The sequence below is a fragment of the Hydractinia symbiolongicarpus genome, chromosome 13 (assembly GCF_029227915.1).
Source record: "Hydractinia symbiolongicarpus strain clone_291-10 chromosome 13, HSymV2.1, whole genome shotgun sequence".
NCBI classification, from domain to species: domain Eukaryota; kingdom Metazoa; phylum Cnidaria; class Hydrozoa; order Anthoathecata; family Hydractiniidae; genus Hydractinia; species Hydractinia symbiolongicarpus.
In genome coordinates this window covers 24,081,846-24,102,935 of record NC_079887.1, presented here as the reverse complement: position 1 = coordinate 24,102,935, position 21,090 = coordinate 24,081,846, and the positions used below count along the sequence as shown (strand labels likewise).

At 34.4% G+C, this 21,090-nt stretch overlaps 1 protein-coding gene across 1 annotated transcript; it reads right to left on the bottom strand.

Annotated features, from left to right (window-relative positions):
* Nucleotides 1-16,830: 16,830 nt before the first annotated feature.
* LOC130623282 (uncharacterized) lies at nt 16,831-17,549 on the bottom strand. Its single transcript, XM_057438751.1, has 2 exons — nt 17,458-17,549; nt 16,831-17,314 (listed from the first exon to the last, which is right to left on the bottom strand). Exons 1-2 carry the CDS (start codon nt 17,547-17,549, stop codon nt 16,831-16,833), a joined length of 576 nt encoding a protein of 191 aa, XP_057294734.1.
* Between the last annotated feature and the right edge of the window lie 3,541 nt (nt 17,550-21,090).

Genomic DNA, 21,090 nt, shown 5'->3' with positions numbered 1-21,090 from the left:
AAAATTAGATTTCTAGGCCAATTAAATAAATGATTGCTAATTAGTGCGACTCCAAGTTTGTTACTTTCTAACATATCTTTACTTTAATTGTATCTTTCATAGATCAAAATATATATTTTTGTAAACATTTGTCAACAATCCTTTGACTAGGTATTATATATTTTCGCACTTCCTTGAGCAACCTCGATCCCAGGGCCTGTAGCGTTTTTTGATATGGAGTTGAAACGCGTACGAGGCCCTGGTACAACAGACTTAAAATTCGCCCAAAATTGAGCATGCAGAGAAAAGTAATGTATGCGTGAAGTTCCAATCAAAGATGATGTTTTAGTGGCGTGAATTTGTAAAGTGTTTTGCTGGGTTTTTGTAGCTGGAGGTACCTAGCTATACACCGTACAATTCCAGAATAGATACAATCCTTAGTGACTTTCTAGTCATTTTGTGGTGTATCATACATGTAGTAAAAACTACAGCACTTATAAATATTACAGAATAATTTACATCAGCTGCAAAAATAACAGATGAAAGGATGGACACCACTTAGCAATGTTGGAGAAATTTCAGAGATCTTTACAGGGCCAAGATTTTCCTAACCATAACAAGTCAAATGTTTAGAGTCAATAGTATGAGGACAAGGACGTCATTGGACTTTTATCAAAAGCATATGGAAAACCTTTAATTTCTCAACTGTTAGCTAGCTATCAAGTGAATTTTCCTGAAGATGTATAGGAATTACTTGATACATTTTACGTGGTTTAATCTTTGAGAAGAATGCTGTACAGATGTTGTTTGAGGATCTCTGTCTTAACAATAAAATAGAAGATGTGTTTTCATCATTTGTATTGGATGGTCATTATTGGGGCAATTTTGAGTAAAAAAGAAAAAGAGTAAAAAAGAAAAAAAATTATTGAAATTAGAAATTTATCAAAAAAAGTCAATGCTTGTGTTATTGACGAGGCTTACTGCTTCAACACCTGCTGTGCTATATGGCAAAAGCATTGCTATATATATACGTTTAGAATAACATAAACAGTTTTTAATTCTGTGGGTATAAATCGCTAAAAGAGAAGTATTTGCATATGTACATATTTAAAATTACGGATGTTTTAACATATAAACAATTAAAAATGATTATGTACAGAATTTTTACAATAAAAAATCTTTGACAATTAAAAGTGTGGTAAATTAACAATAGCGACGTAGCTGGGAGAAAGAAAATAAATAAATCAACGAGTAAGAGATAGACATTTAAGACACACTTACTAATACATAAAACAGTCCCTACCCATTGGATGAAAATCAAGTGACCCCACTTAGCGTATTACTGCTACACTCTCTAACCGCAGTGACAGGAGTTTATGCACCATTATCAAATATATATATATATATATATATATATATATATATATATATATATATATATATATATATATATATATATATATATATATATATATATATATATATATATATATATATATATATATATATATATATATATATATATATATATATATATATATATATATATATATATATATATATATATATATATATATATATATATATATATATATATATATATATATATATATATATATATATATATATATATATATATATATATATATATATATATATATATATATATATATATATATATATATATATATATATATATATATATATATATATATATATATATATATATATATATATATATATATATATATATATATATATATATATATATATATATATATATATATATATATATATATATATATTAACACACAGGAATGCTGGAAATGATGAACGACTGCATTTGTAATTGAGTGATTTTATCACTCAATTACAAATGCAGTCGTTCATCATTTCCAGCATTCCTGTGTGTTAATATTATTTTACATTGGAGTTTTGACCTGACTGGAAAGATTTGGTTTTATACTGTGTCAAATATATATATATATATATATATATATATATATATATATATATATATATATATATATATATATAAAATATATATATATATATATATACATATACATATATATATATATAACACTACAGCTTACACTCTGTAGTGTGTAAGCTGTAGTGTGGTAGCTGTAATAAATATATATATTTATTACAGCTACCACACTACAGCTTACACACTACAGAGTTTCACCTGTACAAAGTTTTTCTTAACTTTTTAGCATATGAAAACAAAAATAAAATTTTAGCTTTTTTAAAATTAAGTATTGTGTCCCAACAAAAGGTCGCAGGACAGGTTGTCGCACTATTCTATTTGAGTTGTCGCCTTTTTCACCATCAGTAAGGAAACAAAAGTAATGTTTAAAATTTTTGAACAGCTTTGATAAATTTGTAAACGATGCAAGGAAGTCAAAAATAACGTGAATATAAATATTTTCTTCATAAACAAGTAACCAAAATCTTTGTAATGCTTATCGTAATGCGTATCGTAATTAATGCTTATTGTAATGCTTATTTGTTGTGGATAAAAAAATGCAGTGCTTGCAAAAAAACTTCTGCATTAATTATCTTTTTAACATAATTTAAAAAAGCCGTACAAGCAATCTCATTGGTTGAGTAAGTCTGTTGTACCAGTGCCTCTTACGCGTTTCATCCTCATATAAAAAACGCTACAGGCCCTGGGATCGAGGTTGTTCCTTGAGTACTTCTTGTAAAACTTACTCCTCCCATGTGGCTATTGATAGCATCCCCGCCTTCCTGAAGTTAATTAAGATAACGCCATTTGCATTCATTCTACTTCTGAAGTAGGATTTGTGAAGGTGATTATCACAGTAGCACAGCAGCAAAACATGGTATCTCTTCAATAAGAACTTCTACACTCAAACAGACGGAGTTGCCATGGAAGGCCCTGCATCATCAGTAGTCGCAGAAATATACATGCAAGCACACGAGACAACAGCATTAGTCACATCAGACAGACGTCCAAAGGTTTGGAAAAGATTTGTTGACGACGTATTAGCTATAATCAAGAGATCTTATCTAAAAGAGTTCCATGAACACATCAACGGCCTACATCGACAAATCAAATTCACTGTTGAGCTTGAACACGATGGAAGTATCGCTTTCCTGGAAACTTTGGTCAAACGCAAGAATGGTTCCATTTCAGTTTCAGTGTATCGTAAACCAACACACACTGACCAGTACCTTAACTTCGAATCAAACCATCAGAAATCTTGCAAAGAAAGTGTCATATCTTCATTACTGAATCGTGCCAACAGCGTAGTCAGTGACAAACAAGTAAGGAAAAAAGAAATTCGACGTGTAAGAAATGCATTAATCGCAAATGGATACAGTCATAAAGTTATCACGCAAGTAGAAAATAAAATGAAGGACAAATGCAACGGAGACAACAAGGAAACATCAGAGGAATCTATCGCATCAGCATTTCTACCCTTCGTACCAGGTACCAGCGAGATCCTTCGTCAACCTATGCGCACGGTGAGAAACGGAGATGTGAAGAAAAACGAAATTGCGGACCACAGCTGGAGCAGAAGTCATCCAGTTTAGTTGGGATGAGAGGAAAATCATTGACAGAGGATCCAGAACAACGGCCAGGAAGATTAAAGAAACCATCGACAGCGTAGAACGTAACAAACACAATAACAGCATCTCGTATCAACTTCCTGAGATTTGGTTACCAGCCCTACAGAAGAAGTAGTTACCTACATCTAGGTCCGAAAATGTTAATCACTGTAATTAACTGTAATTATCAGCTCGTTTCTGATTTTTATGAATTTCGATCCTCTGCAATTATATAAATACATGCTCAACATCATTTTACTTTGCCCGATAAACTATCATGTTCAAGAAATGATTTGCTGATAAAGACAAATGTTTCTGACGCAGAAAAATTATTTTACTAGTACTGTGTTTTGAGAAAAAATATGTAGTTGAAGATATGACGTAACAACATCATCCTTTACCGTCATTCTTCTAATTTAATCCTCCGGTAAAAATAATTATTTTGAAGGAGTCGTACTAATAATAAGAGGAAATAAAATACCTTGGAAATTGAAGTTGATTGTCGTACTAATAATTAGAGTAAAATAGGAATCAAATCGTATTAAAATTGAAAACACACTTTTTGGTACTTTTTATTTTTTTTTTCTTTCTTTTTTAAACTCTTATTTATACCAACTTTTCTTCTCCCTTCAAAGTTTTCCAGTTTCTTGAGAACTTTCTCTCTCATTTGATTGTGAAGTTTTGCATCGACTGTTTTGAAGACAAAATCAGCTGGTATCTCCATACCTCCTTGTGGAAGATCGAATGAGAATCTTCGCTCTCCTGTTACCTTTATTGATAACGTGCCTTCGTATTTAAGAAAAAAGAATATCAGTTGCGAGAGAAATTTAGGCACAGCAATGGAATATTTATCTTCAACCAAAGCACCCGGTCTCACTTCTGGTTCGCTCGTTAAAATTGATCCTATTTCAGCTTTCCATTGCTTCCATCTGTAAATATGATAACCTCTGATGCAACAAGGAACAGTAAATTCTTTTTCCAATGGTATTGGTATCTCTAAATCAAGAAGTAGTAATGGAGTAATATCGTCGGTCATTTTTCTACAACTTTTCTGAGTACGTCGAGGTAGAAGCTAGCATCAGGCAAATACTGACGTCTTTGCATTTCGAATCCAATGTTTTTGTTCGGAGGAAAATCCAAATGATATTGCGAGCTTATTGCATTGCAAATCGAATGTTTCTTTTCATAGAGGAAAACCCAAATGATTTTACAAATTCAAAACAATCGATTTGGAGCACTCTTTTCTTTTGTCAGTGCTGTTAGTCTGTCGCGCGTGGTATCATCATGTCAACCCAAACCAAACTGTTTGGCTATTTTCAAAGCAACGTTAAAAACCAACGAAAGCGTCAATCAACAATATCCTCTTATTTTGCTCCTGGAACTGCAAAAGATGACGACGTGGTTTATTTAGGCAGTAAGTAAAACTTTAGTTTAATGTGACTCAAATTATGATTTCAACTTTGAAATGAAAGTGACAGAATAACTCATAGGGGTGATTTTTTTTCTCAAATACTATACATTTGAGTTTAAGTTATTATTTGCTCAAGGATTCTTTCTATTATTATTTTCAGGAAAAATAGCGCCTCCTCCAAGTAAGAAGCCTGTTGGTAGGCCACCCAAACCGTACACAGGTGTACAGATCGAGCGAATGATAGAAAAAAATCACGATTTCAACAATCTAAAGCAACAATCTCAGCATTTCGAATCGATCATATGTAATTTCTATCTACACCAACAAGCCAATATCGTCGGTGGAAACGAACACACAACACGTAAGAGATTCACTGAAAAAACGAAAATCGAAATGCGAGAACACTACGCACTCACGAAAAGTCATACCGAATCAGCCAAAGCTTTCCATGTGCACGAGTCAACTCTTCGAAACATCGTGAAAACTCCAGGCAGAGCAGTAAAGCTGAGTGATAAAGGGAATCGTTCAGGAGCTGGTCGACCAATAACATATCCGTTGGAAGTCGAGAATGATTTGATTCGATGGATTCTTGAACTTAGAGATTTGCATGTCCCAGTGTCTGTTCTTGCGTTACAAGAGAAAGCAAAAGGTGTCGTCCAACCTCACAATCCTGATTTTAATGCTAGCCGAGGCTGGGTCGCGAAGTTCTTTCAACAACATCGTTTGTCACTGCACAGCAGGACATCAGTGAGCCAAAAGCTTCCACGTCAATTGGAAGAATCGATTTCGAAGTTTTATGCAGATGCCGGTCGTTTCATGAGAATTGGGAAATATCCCAGATCATTGGTGGGAAATATGGATGAAACTCCAGCTTTTTTCGATATGGTCCCAACAAAGAGCATCTGTAAGATCGGTAGCAGAGAATGTGTTGTTCGAACGTCAGGGAATGACAAGAAACATATCACCATCGTTCTTTCAGCTGCTGCTGACGGTACTTTGCTACCACCGATGCTGATTTTTAAAGGGAAGACTGAAAGAACTATCGGAAAATTGCGTGTTCCTGAAGGGTTTGTCGTAAAAACTCAAGAGAAAGCATGGATGGATGAAGATCTCATGATTGTTTGGCTGGATGAGATATGGGTCAAATATGTGAAGAAAATCAACAAAGAGCTCGGATTGGAAAACTCCCTGTTAACCTATGATGCCTTTTCTGCTCACAAGACAGACACTGTGGCGAGTAAGCTGAACGAAAACAAATCAGATGCCTTAATGATCCCAGCCGGTTGTACTTCAAAGTGTCAGCCAATGGATGTATGTATTAACAAACCATTTAAAGCAATTTTACGAAAATGTTGGGTCGAGCATGTCAACAAAGCAATCGAGAAGATGCCCACACCTACACCTAGCGATTATAAGCTACCTCCGCCAACTAGACAGGACATGGTGGATTGGGTTGAAAAGGCATTCCAAATTATTTCAGATGACAAGGATATGATAATGAAATCCTTTGATGTATGCGGAATAACTACCACAGATCCTTCGAAAGTCCGAAGTGGCGAATTTTATTCAAAATGCATGGAAAAAGCTAAAACCATCCTAGACAGTGACGATACTGAAGACGATCCATTTACTTTGTAAATTAGATTAAAATTTTTTATGTTTTTTTAAAAAAGAAAGTTTGAAACAAAAAAAATTACGTGTTTTTTACTATTCGTACTATAATTAGAAGAAAATTTGACCTTTATCGTACTAAATTAAAAAGGAAAATCTGAAATTAGTAATTATGGACTCGTACTAATAATTAGAGTTAAATAAACTATTTCATTTTGCCAAAATAATTAATTCGTACTAATTAGAGGACGGATTAAATTAGAAGAATGACGGTATTAACCTGTTTTATATGCCCGTTACTTAATACAAATTCGTTTTAAATTTTCTTTACTTAAATCAAATCTAAACACAATGAAACAAATATTACAGCAGTTTTTTAGATTTTTGCAGCGTAATTTTAAGCTTCCTCTGCATAACTACTAGTGCTCTACACTTGTTTTTTGAATACAGCTTGTTAAGAAATAAAGTTCATAAGCGTTTCTTGAAGTTCATTTTCGTAATTTTTTCCTAATGATCTTGAAACTTGTCTATATATAGAGAGAACAGAACTGTAATTTCTCTAGCGTGATCATGGCTGCAGTATACGGTGAAAGCTAGTATAAAAAAATAATATGTAAAAAAACACTTATAATCTTATAAGCTATGCAACACTTAAATCTTTTAAAAACGAAGCAATTTATAAGCGATAGCCAGTTTGAAGTGAAAAAACAACAAAAAAAGAAAAAAGACAAATATTAGAAATAGTGGAAACTGTTTCAGAAACTTTCCTTGTCTTAAATCGTGTGAGATTTACATTACAACGTGTTCTATAGCTTAGCGGACCAGACTAACTGATTCAGTAACTACGTGCATTTAGACTGCCCAAGTAGATAGTCAACAAGCAACAGTTACGCTTGTAAAATACAGAGACTTGAGTAGCAATGAACCCCAGCGTTGTTCACATAAAAACAATCAGGCGTTGCTCTCAACAGTTTCTAATAGTATAACCAAGCCTTCAACAGTTTGCAATGGTATTACAAAATAAGGTAAGCAAATAAGCAAACAAATCAGCTTCTCTCTTTTATATGTCCCGTTAATGAAGTGTTTGAACCTGAGTATATATGAGAAAGAAACTCAGAAGATTTCCACCCCTTACGGGCTAACAGGTTATGAAATATGTACGACGGGCGATCTTCCATGGAATGTAAACGTGGGCTAACGAAAAGTTTATAAGAAATTCAGACGACGCAAACAACGAGAATTTTGGTAACCAAAAATTTGCGAACAAGGGTTTTTGTTCGAATATAAAACTATCCGAAACTGTTGGTAATTAATGTGCCGTTGGGTAAGAAAATCGAATTGAGATCGTTTGATGCAAAAAAGTGTTTTTACGACTTTCAAAAAAAGAACAAATTGTACTTATTCAATAAGACAGATCCAAATATTTCATGGTCAAAGTTATCAAAGATTCTAAGTAGTTTAAATATATTGTATTGTTGGGGAGGCAGCAGTGAGCCTTAAAGGTTGTCAACGGGGGAGCTTATTTACAAATCTAAAATATCAATAAAAGTGAAGAAATAACATTAATAAGGCTATAAACAACTCAAGAGTTACACTAGACAGTTTATTGAACTACAGTATATAATGGTAATGTCAAATTAAGTAAAAAGGAATAAGTGATAAAACAACATTCAATGAATATCTAATTCATAAAAAATCAAACAATTGTCCGTGTTGTATGCTTTAATCGGAAAAGTGCACTTGTATAAATACGGTAGCATATATCTCCAACTCAGTAGATAAAAATACGCTCGCTATCTAGCAGTTTAGTTCACATAGTTTGAATAGCTAGCAACTAGTGCAAATCTGCAGTGATGCACGGTGCATTCTAGTTACTTCTATTCAAATGATGCTGGGAAACTTGTTGCAATATTCTCCATTTCATTAAACATTTTACGGAGTTTGTTCTGACATAGCCGTCCACAAATTATATCTTCTGTGATTTTAATATTCTCTTCTAACAGTTTAATCTCCTTTGCAACTTTTTTTACATCTGAATACGGTGTATTTATCTCTACATGAGCTGGGACATACTTATGTATTGGTAGAGCTAACACCTGCGTCGTGGCAAATTTGAATAAAAACAAAATTAGCGCAATCCTTGATTTGAACATCTTCGTAAATTTTACAAGTGTTATGGATGCTACAATGAAATTTAACTTGTTAATTGACCATCTTTATACACATAATGTGACACGCGACGCTCTAAAGTAGTAAAAATTGAAGTTTCTTCAGTCTTTGCGTTACAATATTACCAGGGAGTAAAACCGGAGACATGTTTTTCTTGCCAAGACACGCTATTTTCTATTAAAATGTTTTACTGCACAAACAACTAAAAACCTCTTGCTATTACGAATGTATATAGAGATGATACCTTTAAGCAGGAACAACCATTTACGTCATTATATGAAGCTTAAGTTTTAAATATTAATAGTCATTTAAAGCGTGTCCTATGTTCACTCCATCGAAGACGTCGCTCTCCATCAAGTGCAGTCTGTAAATAATCTGGTCTCGTAGAAAAAAATACGTCCCGTAAAATATTTAGACAGGCTCTGTCCATTACGATGAAAACAAGTACTGATGCATAACTCGCTTTTTCTCTAATAAATATTTTTGTTTTTATCCCTCAAACAAATCTCCAATGTCAGTCTTAGTGTTCTCTTGACCGTCTGGCGCTGAGATTATATTATGAAGTTTGTTTTTAGGAATCGACAAATAAGTGTAAGTGATGAATTTCCAATATTAACATGATTGAGGAACATAGTTATTACGTCCCAAAGAGCGTTTTTGAATGATTTTTTAGTAAAATAAATAAAATATTAACACTCGAGTTAGTTCAAATCTGTTAAATCTATAGTCTAAATTTAATCGCCAGTTAGTTTCATGCATCTTTCATGTATGGACATCTACTGCACTTTTTTTTATGTGCCAGTCTGATTTTATATTATTCAGATTTTATATTAGTTCAATTAAAAAAAAAAAAAATTGTTTTCGCAACCTATTAACTGCTTTATTGGTATAAAGTAGAATTAAAAAATTTACATCTTTGGAACTCAATTTTTAATAGTTGTGCCATAGTTCTTAGGGACTGTTTTATAAAAACAGTTTAATATCTCTTATTAACAAACTACTCAACTTATTGTCGTATTGAATCATTTTTTTTGTTCATAAGTGTCTGGCAATTACAATCAAAGACTTCTTGGTGGCACGCATTAATACAAGTGGCGTTCTCAGACCACTATGGGAGGTAATCCATTAAATATCATGTTGTTTTTGTTTCATTCTGTGAATTAGTTACTAAGATTAAGTATTGTAAGATTCAAATAATAAGGAAGCTTTTTTAGGTTGATTTGATGCTGCAAAATACAGCACGCACTGATATAATCCAATACAATTTCAATTGAGGTAGATGTATAAACAGATTATATATTTAAATTAGAAAGGAAAAGTAATATAAAAGTTTAAAATGAAAATGCTACTTCTTTGTCTATGAAATTGTGTAATTAAATATCAAGAAAAAAAATATTAAAAATGCACCATTTTACCATAGCTGGTCTGTTAATGTTCCCAATAGGACAAGAAGATTTAATATTGGGGTTTCCAATAGTGATCATAAGGCACGTGCTTTTTAAGCATTTATCCTGAGAATCGATTAAAGATTAGTAACACTTTTAAAACATTATTACCTACATCTAGGGCGGCAATACAAATAATTTACTTATGTAGGAGTATAGGTATACTTGCCGGTAGCCTGTCGAAAAATCCACGGGTCGCCCGTCCTTTATATATCACATTTCGTGTTTCCGTAACACGACGTGCTTCTCGCGCACAAACAGACAACAGCTATTATTAAAGAGATAACATCTGAACATGTGGTCGCAGCGATTTTTTTCATGTAAACAAGTTCCTGGGGGAATATAAGTAACTACATTGGAATACAGACAGAACTAGTCTTTGAAGACGAAAAGTTTAATAAAAAAATAATAAAAAATGCAGGTTTCTATAAAGAAAAAAAGCCGCTATAAAACTTAGTCTATTGCATTTTACCCTTTACAAAGATGATCATAAAGCTAATGGAATTACGCTGTGCTAAAAGAAACTTCTATGAATGTGAAAACATGGAGTTGGTGAAATGTATTTAGGACCTGGTGCGGGTCCCTGAGTAACAATCCCTTTCCTCCTGCAAGACACCAGCCACATTCATCAACACCAGCCGCCAAAACAATTAACTTTTGTAAAACGCTGTAAAAGAATCGTATCGTTGATGCTTTTTAAGCACAAATCAAGTTTGTCAAAAGCCTACGTTTCCTCTATGTATATCTCAGTTTTTTAGTTGCACTTGCAAAGCATTTATACTTATGCCTTGGTAGTTACTTAACTATATATCAAGAGCAATTTGCATCTGGGATGTCTCTTTTTTATAGAGTCAAGTTTCAGGACATTTGAGGACTTTTAATGAGAACTTTCAACCTACCTAGTGCACAAATTTTCGCGATTTTCGCCCAAATTCGCGAAAATAAATCAAAATATTACCAAATGGGCAATTCGCGAAAGTGAATCCTCGCGAAATTTTTAAAAAGCCTTGATTCGCGAAAATGAATCCTTTTTTTTTGATTTTCACCATTTCGTTCCAAAGTATTAGTTATATCAAAATAGTTACAAAAAGTATCCCAATAAAAATATATAAAAAGTCACTTCAGCCAATAGTAACAGCGAAATCAGTATCTGGAAGTTTTTTTTCTGGACTTTTTTTTGTGTAGTCTCGTTTTTCCTTCGCCTTTTTTGGAAGAAGTTTTGTATATCTTTACATCCTTTTGATGGTTTTTCCACTTCCCTTGAAGTTTTCCTCTTTTTTGGCTGTACAAGCTCCATAGACAGTTAGGCATGTTTTATTTTTCAAGAAAAGATCCCATTATAATCTCTGGTCTAACCTTTGTAAAAATATAATACTCAAAATAATATAAGTGATAAAAAAGTAGAAAAATTTATAACCTCTTCATTTAAACCTGGGGACAAGGATGAGTTTCATTCATTCCAAGCGCATTTGACATATATTTGCCACCATATTTTGTCTGTTACGCGAAAATAAATTTTGACGAAATTTTTGAAACGCCTTGATTCGCGAAAATAAATCCCCGCAAAATTTTTGAACACAATTGATTCGCGAAATTAAAAAACCTCAATATTAGGCCAATCTGTTCCATGATTTAATTTCGCGAAATGCAATTATTTTTAGCTCGCGAAAATAAATCCTCACGAAAATTTGTACACTTAGGTACTTTGAGAAGAATGTATATTCATTAATAAACTGAACATATTTGGAATTTTAAGAGTAAGGCAATCAGTGAAGTAGAAATGGTTGCTGTACCAATTGCCTATTGCTAAGCATTTCGAAAATAAAAACATGGAACAGATTGGACTAATATTGAGGTGATTTAAGGAGAGGAGTTGTTAAAGATCTGCTTTTAGAAGTTTAAAGAGGCGCAGCAACTCTTCTACAAGTTAAAGACTGGTTCTCGAAAACAGGTGAAAAAAACAAAACAAATTTGCGCGTTGGAGATTTCTCTTTAAAGCCTTGACTGATGAGACCATATCCTGGCAACTTGTCCGCGTCTCAGAAGGTATTTAACTACCGATTATCCAGGGCACGTAGAACCATCGAAAACACTTTTGGCATATTAGCTTCTCGCTGGAGAATATTCCGACGCCCTATCAAAGCTAAGGTAGAAAACGATTTTTACACAATTTTTTACAGCAAATATATAATGCATGCTATTGCCTAAAAGCAAGAGCTTCTTCCATTTCTTTTAATTAACTGGGTAACAGTTTCTAGTATCACACGCGTTTTTTCTTTGCCGTCGAATATAGCTAAAAACCTGATCTCTCGGGTCTGTGTATCCATGGGCTTGATCACGCGTTCAGAAATTCATCGCCAGAATCTTTTGTTTTTTATCCAATCAACTATGAGAAAATACAATGGTCTGTTTTGCATGCGTCAGCAAAATCTCCACGCTTTTCCAATTTCTAGATGAATTACATATAAATGAAAATAAATATTATAAATCATTGTCTATCCCAACCTCAGAGGACTTTGAGGTTCATATGTATAGGCTTCCTAATTCCTGTTTTATCAATAATTACAATCCTGTGATGTTGAGAGCATGGAAAGCGAATATGGATTTGCAGCCGTTTTTCAATTACTACAAAGCCGTGTCGTACATGGCTGCATATTTATCAAAATCTGAATCTGATTCATCTCAAGCATTGCTACAAGCTTCAAAAGAAGTTAAAAATATGAAGTTGAAGGCTAAAGAAGGCATCTGCTTATGCCACATCCAGGCAAGTTTCTTTGCAAGAAGCAGTGTACCATTGTTTACCTGAATTATGGCTTCGAAAATGCTCTCCTAAGACCATATATGTCAACACTAATATACCTTCAGAAATTAGGATGTGTAAATCTAAAACTGAAATTGATGAACTTGACCCAGAAAGTACTGATGTTTTCAAACAAAACATGGCTGATCGCTATATAGACAGGCCTGATCGAAATTTCAAAAAGGGGCGTTATGCCATCTTTAATTATGTTTAGCGATGTTTCTTGCATATTATTTTGTTCCTTTTAGAGATATAGATGAGAATGATTCTCAGCCGGATGTGTTACTCGACAGTGTTCCCAATTGTGATCAAGAATTGTTAAGTCTTCCTCGCTCTCTTACTCTGATGTCTTCCTCAAATGAAATATTGAAATGCCGATCTTCACGACAGGTATTAAGGTATCATATACCAAATGATGTGTTGTAACCAGAAAAGTATGCTCAGTATCTCCTATATTTATTTTTTCCTTTTCGAAGCGACAAAGATTTGAAAGTCGATCGCAGTTATTGTCAAAAATTATTGCAGCCTGAGGTTTCAGAAATTGTTACTGAAAACATAAAAATATTTGAACCAAATGCAGATCAGCTTGATGAAGCATTGTTGAACCTCAGTAATTTAAGTAATGATGAAAATGATGATGCTGTGTCTGATGCATCATTTTAACCCTAACCCTAACCCTAAACGGTTCTTTTTGACTCAGTCCCTTCTGCCCCGACATCGTTTTCTGGTTGATGATTCTTTGAATAATTTAATTCAATCATTATACTCTCAACAAAAAGAACTTTTTTAAACGGTCTATTCCTGGTCGAAAAAAAAGGTCAAATTTGAAAACTCACTTTCAAAAACATCATCGAGCCTTTACATTTCTTCATTACCGGTGGTGCAGGTGTGGGCAAATCCTATAAAGACCTTCAACTGTCATGCCGGCTCACCTGATAAAGTAAAAGTTTTAAAGATTGCGCCTACAGGCATTGCTACAATTAACATAAATGGAACAACAATAAACACAGCTCTTGGTATTTCAATTCAAAGCAAATCTGTAACTTTGGGAAAATTAAGTGATAAATTAAGGTGTTCATTTAGGCAAATGTATGCTGAATTGAAGGCAGTAATAATGGACGAACTTTCCATGGTGTCTAACATCAGGCTTCACCATATCCATCAGCGTCTCTGTGAAATAAATAATGTCAAAAATGATGTTCCATTTGGAGGATTAACAATCTTAGTAGTAGGTGATTTATATCAGTTACGACTTATTCGTCAGCTGCCTGTTTTTTCCACTTACAAAGAGGATTTAATGAATTTATGTCATCCATGGAAAACTTTTTGAGCCCACTGAAATTATGCGCCAACAAGGTGATAATGAATTTGTTGATCTTTTAAATAATGCGAGAACTGGTTGTGTAACAGAACAGAACATGTCACTCTTAACTTCACGGTTGATTGATTCTAACACTGTTGCTGCTGATGCTGTTTATATTTTCGCAGAAAATAGTTTTAAGGATGAATTAAATCTCAAAAAGTTAACAGAATTAGAAGGAGATGTTTTGACTATTCCTGCTATTGATAAGCACCCTCCAAATATCAGTAATTCTAAAATTGAGCTTGCAGCAAATCGCAATCAGAGCCAAGCAGGCGGCTTAGCAAAAAACTTGATTGTCAAAACATCAGCATCAGTATTGTTGATAAATAATATCGACATAGAGGACCGTTTTATGTATAGGCATAATACCCTTTTTTGAAAAAAACTTAAATCATAAATTTTTTTATTTTGTGTCATTCACATATTTTTGAATTATTTCAAGGTTGAAATGGCATCTTTCAGCAAAACTCCACCTACCACTCCTAAAAAACAAAATGGTGAGTATTAAAATTATTTTGTCTGTTTTCAAGGTGCATAATGTAGCTGCACTACTGACAAGATCTTTTATATTCAGATTCTGCAAACCTGATTGTTGGATATGTAACTGCAGTATCTCCCACTAAAGCTATGAAAAATCAGAAGAGAAAGTATTTTTACTTCACGTTGAATACAGAAGAAAAACAAGAGAGAACCGTATGTTGTTCTCCAGAGAAACATACTTTGGTAAGCCGTATCTTTCAACAACATTCTGGTTGTGAAATAAAGAAGTTTAAAAGAACCGATAGCAATGACGTCCTCATAACTGATTTCTCCAGCGTACGTCAGTTCACTCCTGCTTTTGTGAAGCCAACAAACTTGTTAGTTTACAAAAGCATTGAAGCAATTTCTAATGAATGTCCTATGTATAACATAGTAAATGTAGTCGGAATCATGTTCGATATTGGAGCAAATCAAACATGTGAGAAAGATGGTAAACCTTCGAAATTTAGAAAGGCAACAATAAGTGACGATACAGGAACTGTACCAATCACTTTGTTCATTGATATCAGTGAAAAATCTCTGAAGGACAAACAATGTTATGCTTTACGAACATGCGAGTTGCCAAATACTCATCGCAAAGATGAACTTCTGCAACAATCAGGCTAATGATGATTGCTTAGCCTGATTGTTTTATATTTTTTTGTTAGGCAGCATTTATAAGGACAAGAAAGTTGTTTTACCAGATTGATTAAAGATAAAAAAGGTTTACAATACAGCAAGCCGCACTGAAGCATCTTGTCTACAGGGACGGTGATTGTCAAAACTGGGATTACGCTCCCAGAAGAAGGTGCTGAGGAAAACTTTCTTGCTTCTTACAAGCATGAGTATTGTACAACTTGGACCTAAAACTATTTCCTAATAAAATCGTAGAGAGAAAAAACAATCGTTCTATCACAACCAATACGACACAAGACACATCTAACAACATAAACGGACTGGTTACAGATCGATTCCAAATAGAAAAAATGCCAAAAATACATTACTATAAAAGAGAATTAAATAAAACACTCCTGCGCGACAGAACTTGTGACTCGCTGTCCGTAGTCAAAATGTTTACATATCTGTCCTTAACCAGATGTTCTCCATCTCTTGCAAACCTTTTCTGGTGCAATGTTAAAATTTCGCTATTCCTCGTAATCCTTGTTTCCCTAGTGGTCTCTTGGTGCAGGGAACATTGTGGGCAAAACCATTTATTTTCATTCTCCAGATTTCCAGAATCTAAAAATATACTAACTGACAATTGGACGCTGGAAGACGGTAACAGTGTTAAGATGTCAAGATTTTCAACAGTAACTGAAGAACAGAGACAGGTGTTACAGCTAACTGACACCGATACTTCTGTCGAGATGTTCTGAAACGCAATCACTGAGAACCCTTTCAATTCATCAGACAAGAAGTAACATCTCTGCTACATCTTTCTGAGAATTGTATTGGAAACTTGTATTTCCAGAAGAGTGTATCTTATGTTCTAGAGCTTTGAGAAAGTTTGAAGGATCGACAGGGGTCAAAGAACGGTTTAGCATGGTCATGTTAAGAGCAATTGCCCTTATAAGTGCTGACAAACGGGATGACTCCGAAGCACTCTGGGACGATAGGAATGGAATAATACTTAGTGCTTGCAAAATAAAAATGACACAGCATAGCACGTATTGCCTTTGTTGGTGACAAATCGTACATTTATAATATTTGTCTTTTTTTTTGGCACTAGTTTTGTTATGGTTGATTTTTAGAGAGGCCGCAGTGCGTGGACTTGATAAACGACTTTGGGCATTTCTTTACCTGGAGCTGGATTACTTTGACGAGATGCAACAGACTTGGGTGGAAAAGTCTTTCTCGTTCCGGTTGCCTTAATTAAGGAGCCTTGAAACCAGTCTTTTGACTCCTGAGCAATTCATGGACAGAAAGAAGCTCTCATACTGATTTTACCAAGGTTTTATGCGGTGGAATATGCCATTGTGTTGGACAAACCTAGCCTTTTCAGACACGACGTGGTTGTTCTCGCGCAATAACCTCTACCCTCTACTTCTACAGCAAAGAAATATGACAGAATTACGTTAACCAAGCAAGAATATTTAGGGACTTTGGTGAAGTGCCAATAGTTTGTATTTCCTTTGCAAGGGCAAGTGAGTTCGATAATTATAACTCGTTGGAGCTTATTTGAAAAGATAACTATATCAGGTCTTAGTTGTGTCACAGCAATGTGGCATGTAAATACAAAGTTTGGACTAGTGTCGGCAACAACTATCCAATCGTTGGTGGGATGCAATATACCTGTAACCTTTGTCTTTGATTTGGGACTAATATAAGCACCTGCCTCAACAAAAGTCGTAGAATTACATTTCCTAGAGATGGTAAGTGGAAGTGCTGATAGGAAATGTTTTAAAGTGTCAATTAAGTGCACTAGCACCGAATCGTGCCTAAACGTATATCTTCCCTGAACTAAAGCTATTTTACATGCACCCAGAATGTGAGCAGAGGTGAAGATTTCTTTGTGGCACAAATAACAATATGATTCCGTAATTATTTTCTAACGTTTTAGATTATTAGGGGATGGTAAGACATCATATGTAGACTGGAGCCAGAAAGATAAAAGGTTTGGCGGGGTATTTTTCTGCCAGCAACTGAAGAAGACATAAGGTTAATGTCGTTCATGAAGATGTACAACCTGAAAAGATGCCTTTAAGGTGTTGGTGCCATTTGCTTAGAACAGATTTAGAAAATGATTTGCTGTACAGACCAGAGTGGTATTTCTTCACAATGCCAATCCAACTTGGGATATGCCATATCTTTCCATGCAAAAAAAAGATTCATCTGTGCGGAATTGGTGGATACGCACTTGCTATATCTAACCAATTGGTGGCAAGGTCAGCTTTTTCCGAGCGTGTATCTTTCAAGGCTGTCCAAATCGATGATGTGTTCCCAGCAGCCAGGAACTTTCTCCATGCACCCTTTTTATGGAAGTATTAATTAACTTGTTGTTGTGAATGATATGCGCTTCCAGACGCTTTGACAGAATGCTAAAATATAATTTACCTTCCACGTTTAGAAGAACTATAGGTCGAAAGTCTTTTAGGTTGGTCGACGTAGCAGCTTTTGACTTAGGTATGTAAATTTCTTGGGCATGACGCCATTGGATAGGGACAATACAATTTCTTAAACAACATTTAAATGCATTAACAAGAAGGATGAAATATTTGTACATTTTTTACACACTTTATACGATACGCCGTTCAGCCAGGGGGCTGAAGCGTTTCTACGTCTATGTAAGACACTTGCAAAGTCAGAAGATTTAAAAGTTGAAGATGAAAAAAGTTTTTAGATTTGCGGAGGTGGTGGAAGACCTGGCAGAACCGACAGAGAAAGGTCGTGAAGATCGTGACTCAAGTTGCATAAATTGTGGTTGTCTAAAATAGACTGTTCGACACAAAGATGAACACAAGATTTAGGGTTGAATAAGTCTTTTCCTGCGTGGTAGGTACCCTTCTTGAATAATATTTGGGTATTTTTAAACTACACTTCCTTCTCCTTCATTTTTCACCTCGACGCATTACCCTAATTTTTATTCTAACTTGATGTAAAAATTGTCGCAAGTGATGATGGCTGGTTAATTACTATAGAGGTTGTAGCCCTCCGAAGATTCTGCATAATATCAACCCCCCCCTTGTAACAAGGATTCTCTTACAAAACACATTGACCATTAAACAGGACGCGTAAAACAACGGTATAGCACAAAACACTAAAAAAACATAAAAAGACAACAACAAAAAAAACAATTAGGTAATTTAAACTGATTAATAGGCGCAGATAGTTTTTCCTCGATGAATGACGAGAAAACCTGCGCTAAAATAATATTCTCCTCTCTTCACTAAAATTATAGAATGAATGGTACGCCTGTTAATATTAGAGAGGTTTTTGGTTTGTTTTGAAGATTGACAACCAAATATTTTTGACCCTTCTTCATAAATCAAGGTTTCAAGTGTTTTTACTTTCTCAGTAATAGACAGATGGTTACAAGTATCTAACTTGCTACGCACAGCACTGTCCAATTCGCTCCAACGTGTGTCATTCATCTTACCCCAAAGGATGGGTTCTTTCTTCTCCAAGTTCTGAAGTTGCGCTTTCTCTGTGCGACACAATTTACTTTTGTGGATTTTAACCGAAGCCGAAACTGTGGTCTTAAGCTTTTTAGCAACACTAAGAGAACACACATCCTCCAGAACAACTTTTCAATAAGTGCTTTGGTGTACCGTATTACTTTGTTTTTTGCAATGATTCTTTTCAAGGTTGGATACAAAAGAAGTCATAACTATAGGGGTTGATTATGCACAGGATATAGACTGTCAGCCCTGCGTTGCCTGGCGCTTAGGGTAAGGCTAAAATTTTCATAGCGTCGCCAAGACTGTGAGGTTTCACTAGCGACTATTTAAACCATTAGCCATTCTTCCATTGGCACGTACCGCGGATTAGGCTCCAGTTAAAATCAAAAACAAAATCAATATACAAAGTGCATCCTTAAAACGGTTAATCAGTCCTATTACAAACAGTGTCCTGGTCTTTCCCAGTGTCTCAACAGGGTTTTTTTCTATTTTGACACATTTTTTCCTGAATTTCAGTAAAACTAACTGCAACATCTCTAAGACTGAATACTTTTGTGAAGCAATAGGCCATTCTAGACATTTACTTGTTTTTAAGCTTGGTTCTCACTATCGAATTACTGAAGATTTTTTCCTACGTTAACATGTGGCTGGCTCAACGTGGGATAGCTAGAGTTGATTTTCTGATTTTTCGTTATTTCGGTTAACGTGAGTTTAAAAAAAAAATTCTCAAAAATTGACTCACGTTAACTCAGTGAGAAGCAAGCTATACACTTTTGTTCGACGTATGAATTGCTTAATATGAATTTGGGAATATGAAACAATTTTAGTACAAATGACAAATGTTGTGTTTTCATGATGTATATAATATTCAATTGTTGTTGTAAAATCATTGCAGTGAAGTCCAAAAACATAAACTAAATTATCTTAACTTCAAATGCTGTCGATTTCTGTCAAAAGTATTTGTAACAGACTTGTTACCTCTTTATCTCCGTAGGCATCTTGAAGTTGTTTTCTTGCATTGTTAACCGCTTGGGTTTTACAAGCAGGCAATACGGGTTTTTAGGCATTCTGCTTGGCTTAGTTTTACGACGGGCTGATATGGAGCGGTATTGCCCGTCGTCAGGAAAAATGGTCGCTCAAAATGTAAATAAGCACAAAAACGTTTTAAGAAGCATTAAAAATGATTATATATCTAACTCCTACAATACATTTGATAAAAGCATTTTCATAGGATAGAAACAACAACAATGTCAAGTTTACCATTTAAAAAACCAGATTTAGCAACATTCTGTCTGGATGCTTCTTCAACATGGCTAGTTAACTTGCTACATTGTCTATAAAAACAAAACAGATATTGCGGTTGTAAGGCCAAAAAGTAACAACAAGGATCAAGATTATGTACCTTGCATTCATTGCAAAGTATTCTTTTCATCGAAGTATATTTGCATTCACGAAAAAGACTGCTTCATGAAAGGAGGCCGTGGCGATGTTAAGTTCTCGCTTCATTCTAGCAGGGCTCTTTTAGCAGCTGAAGTGACCATAGGTATTTACATTAACGTGCACCAGATTATTTTGGCTTCTATGAGACGTGATGAATTACACCTGGTTATAAGAAATGATCAGTTACTGATGCTGTATGCCAACATCCTGTTGCAAATTAAACAATCAGAAAGATATCTAACATTAGATACAATTTACGCCTACTTGGGAGATTACTGTTGAAATACTAGTCACTAGTCTATATAATATTACGAAGCTTCCGTGTGTCTGTCTGTAACTTTTGCAATAACGATATTTTTCCACTCGAATGCACGAGTTTGTCGAGGTTTTTTATTTTGTTTACCTTTGTCTTGCAACCGTTAGAAACAACGTTATAGAAAATAAGTAGTTTGATTCGCTCAAATATATACCTTCGAACGGGACAGCATTCGAATAGAAAGTTTCCTTGCCGTAAAAACAAACAAACAAAAAATTGTTTTTAAAGCTCTCGCGACAAAAGACGAACTTAAAAAATTAATATCATTAGAAGAGACAGAAAAAGGTGAACTAACAAAAAAAAACACCCGCATTAAATCGTGAGAGAATAAAAAGAACAA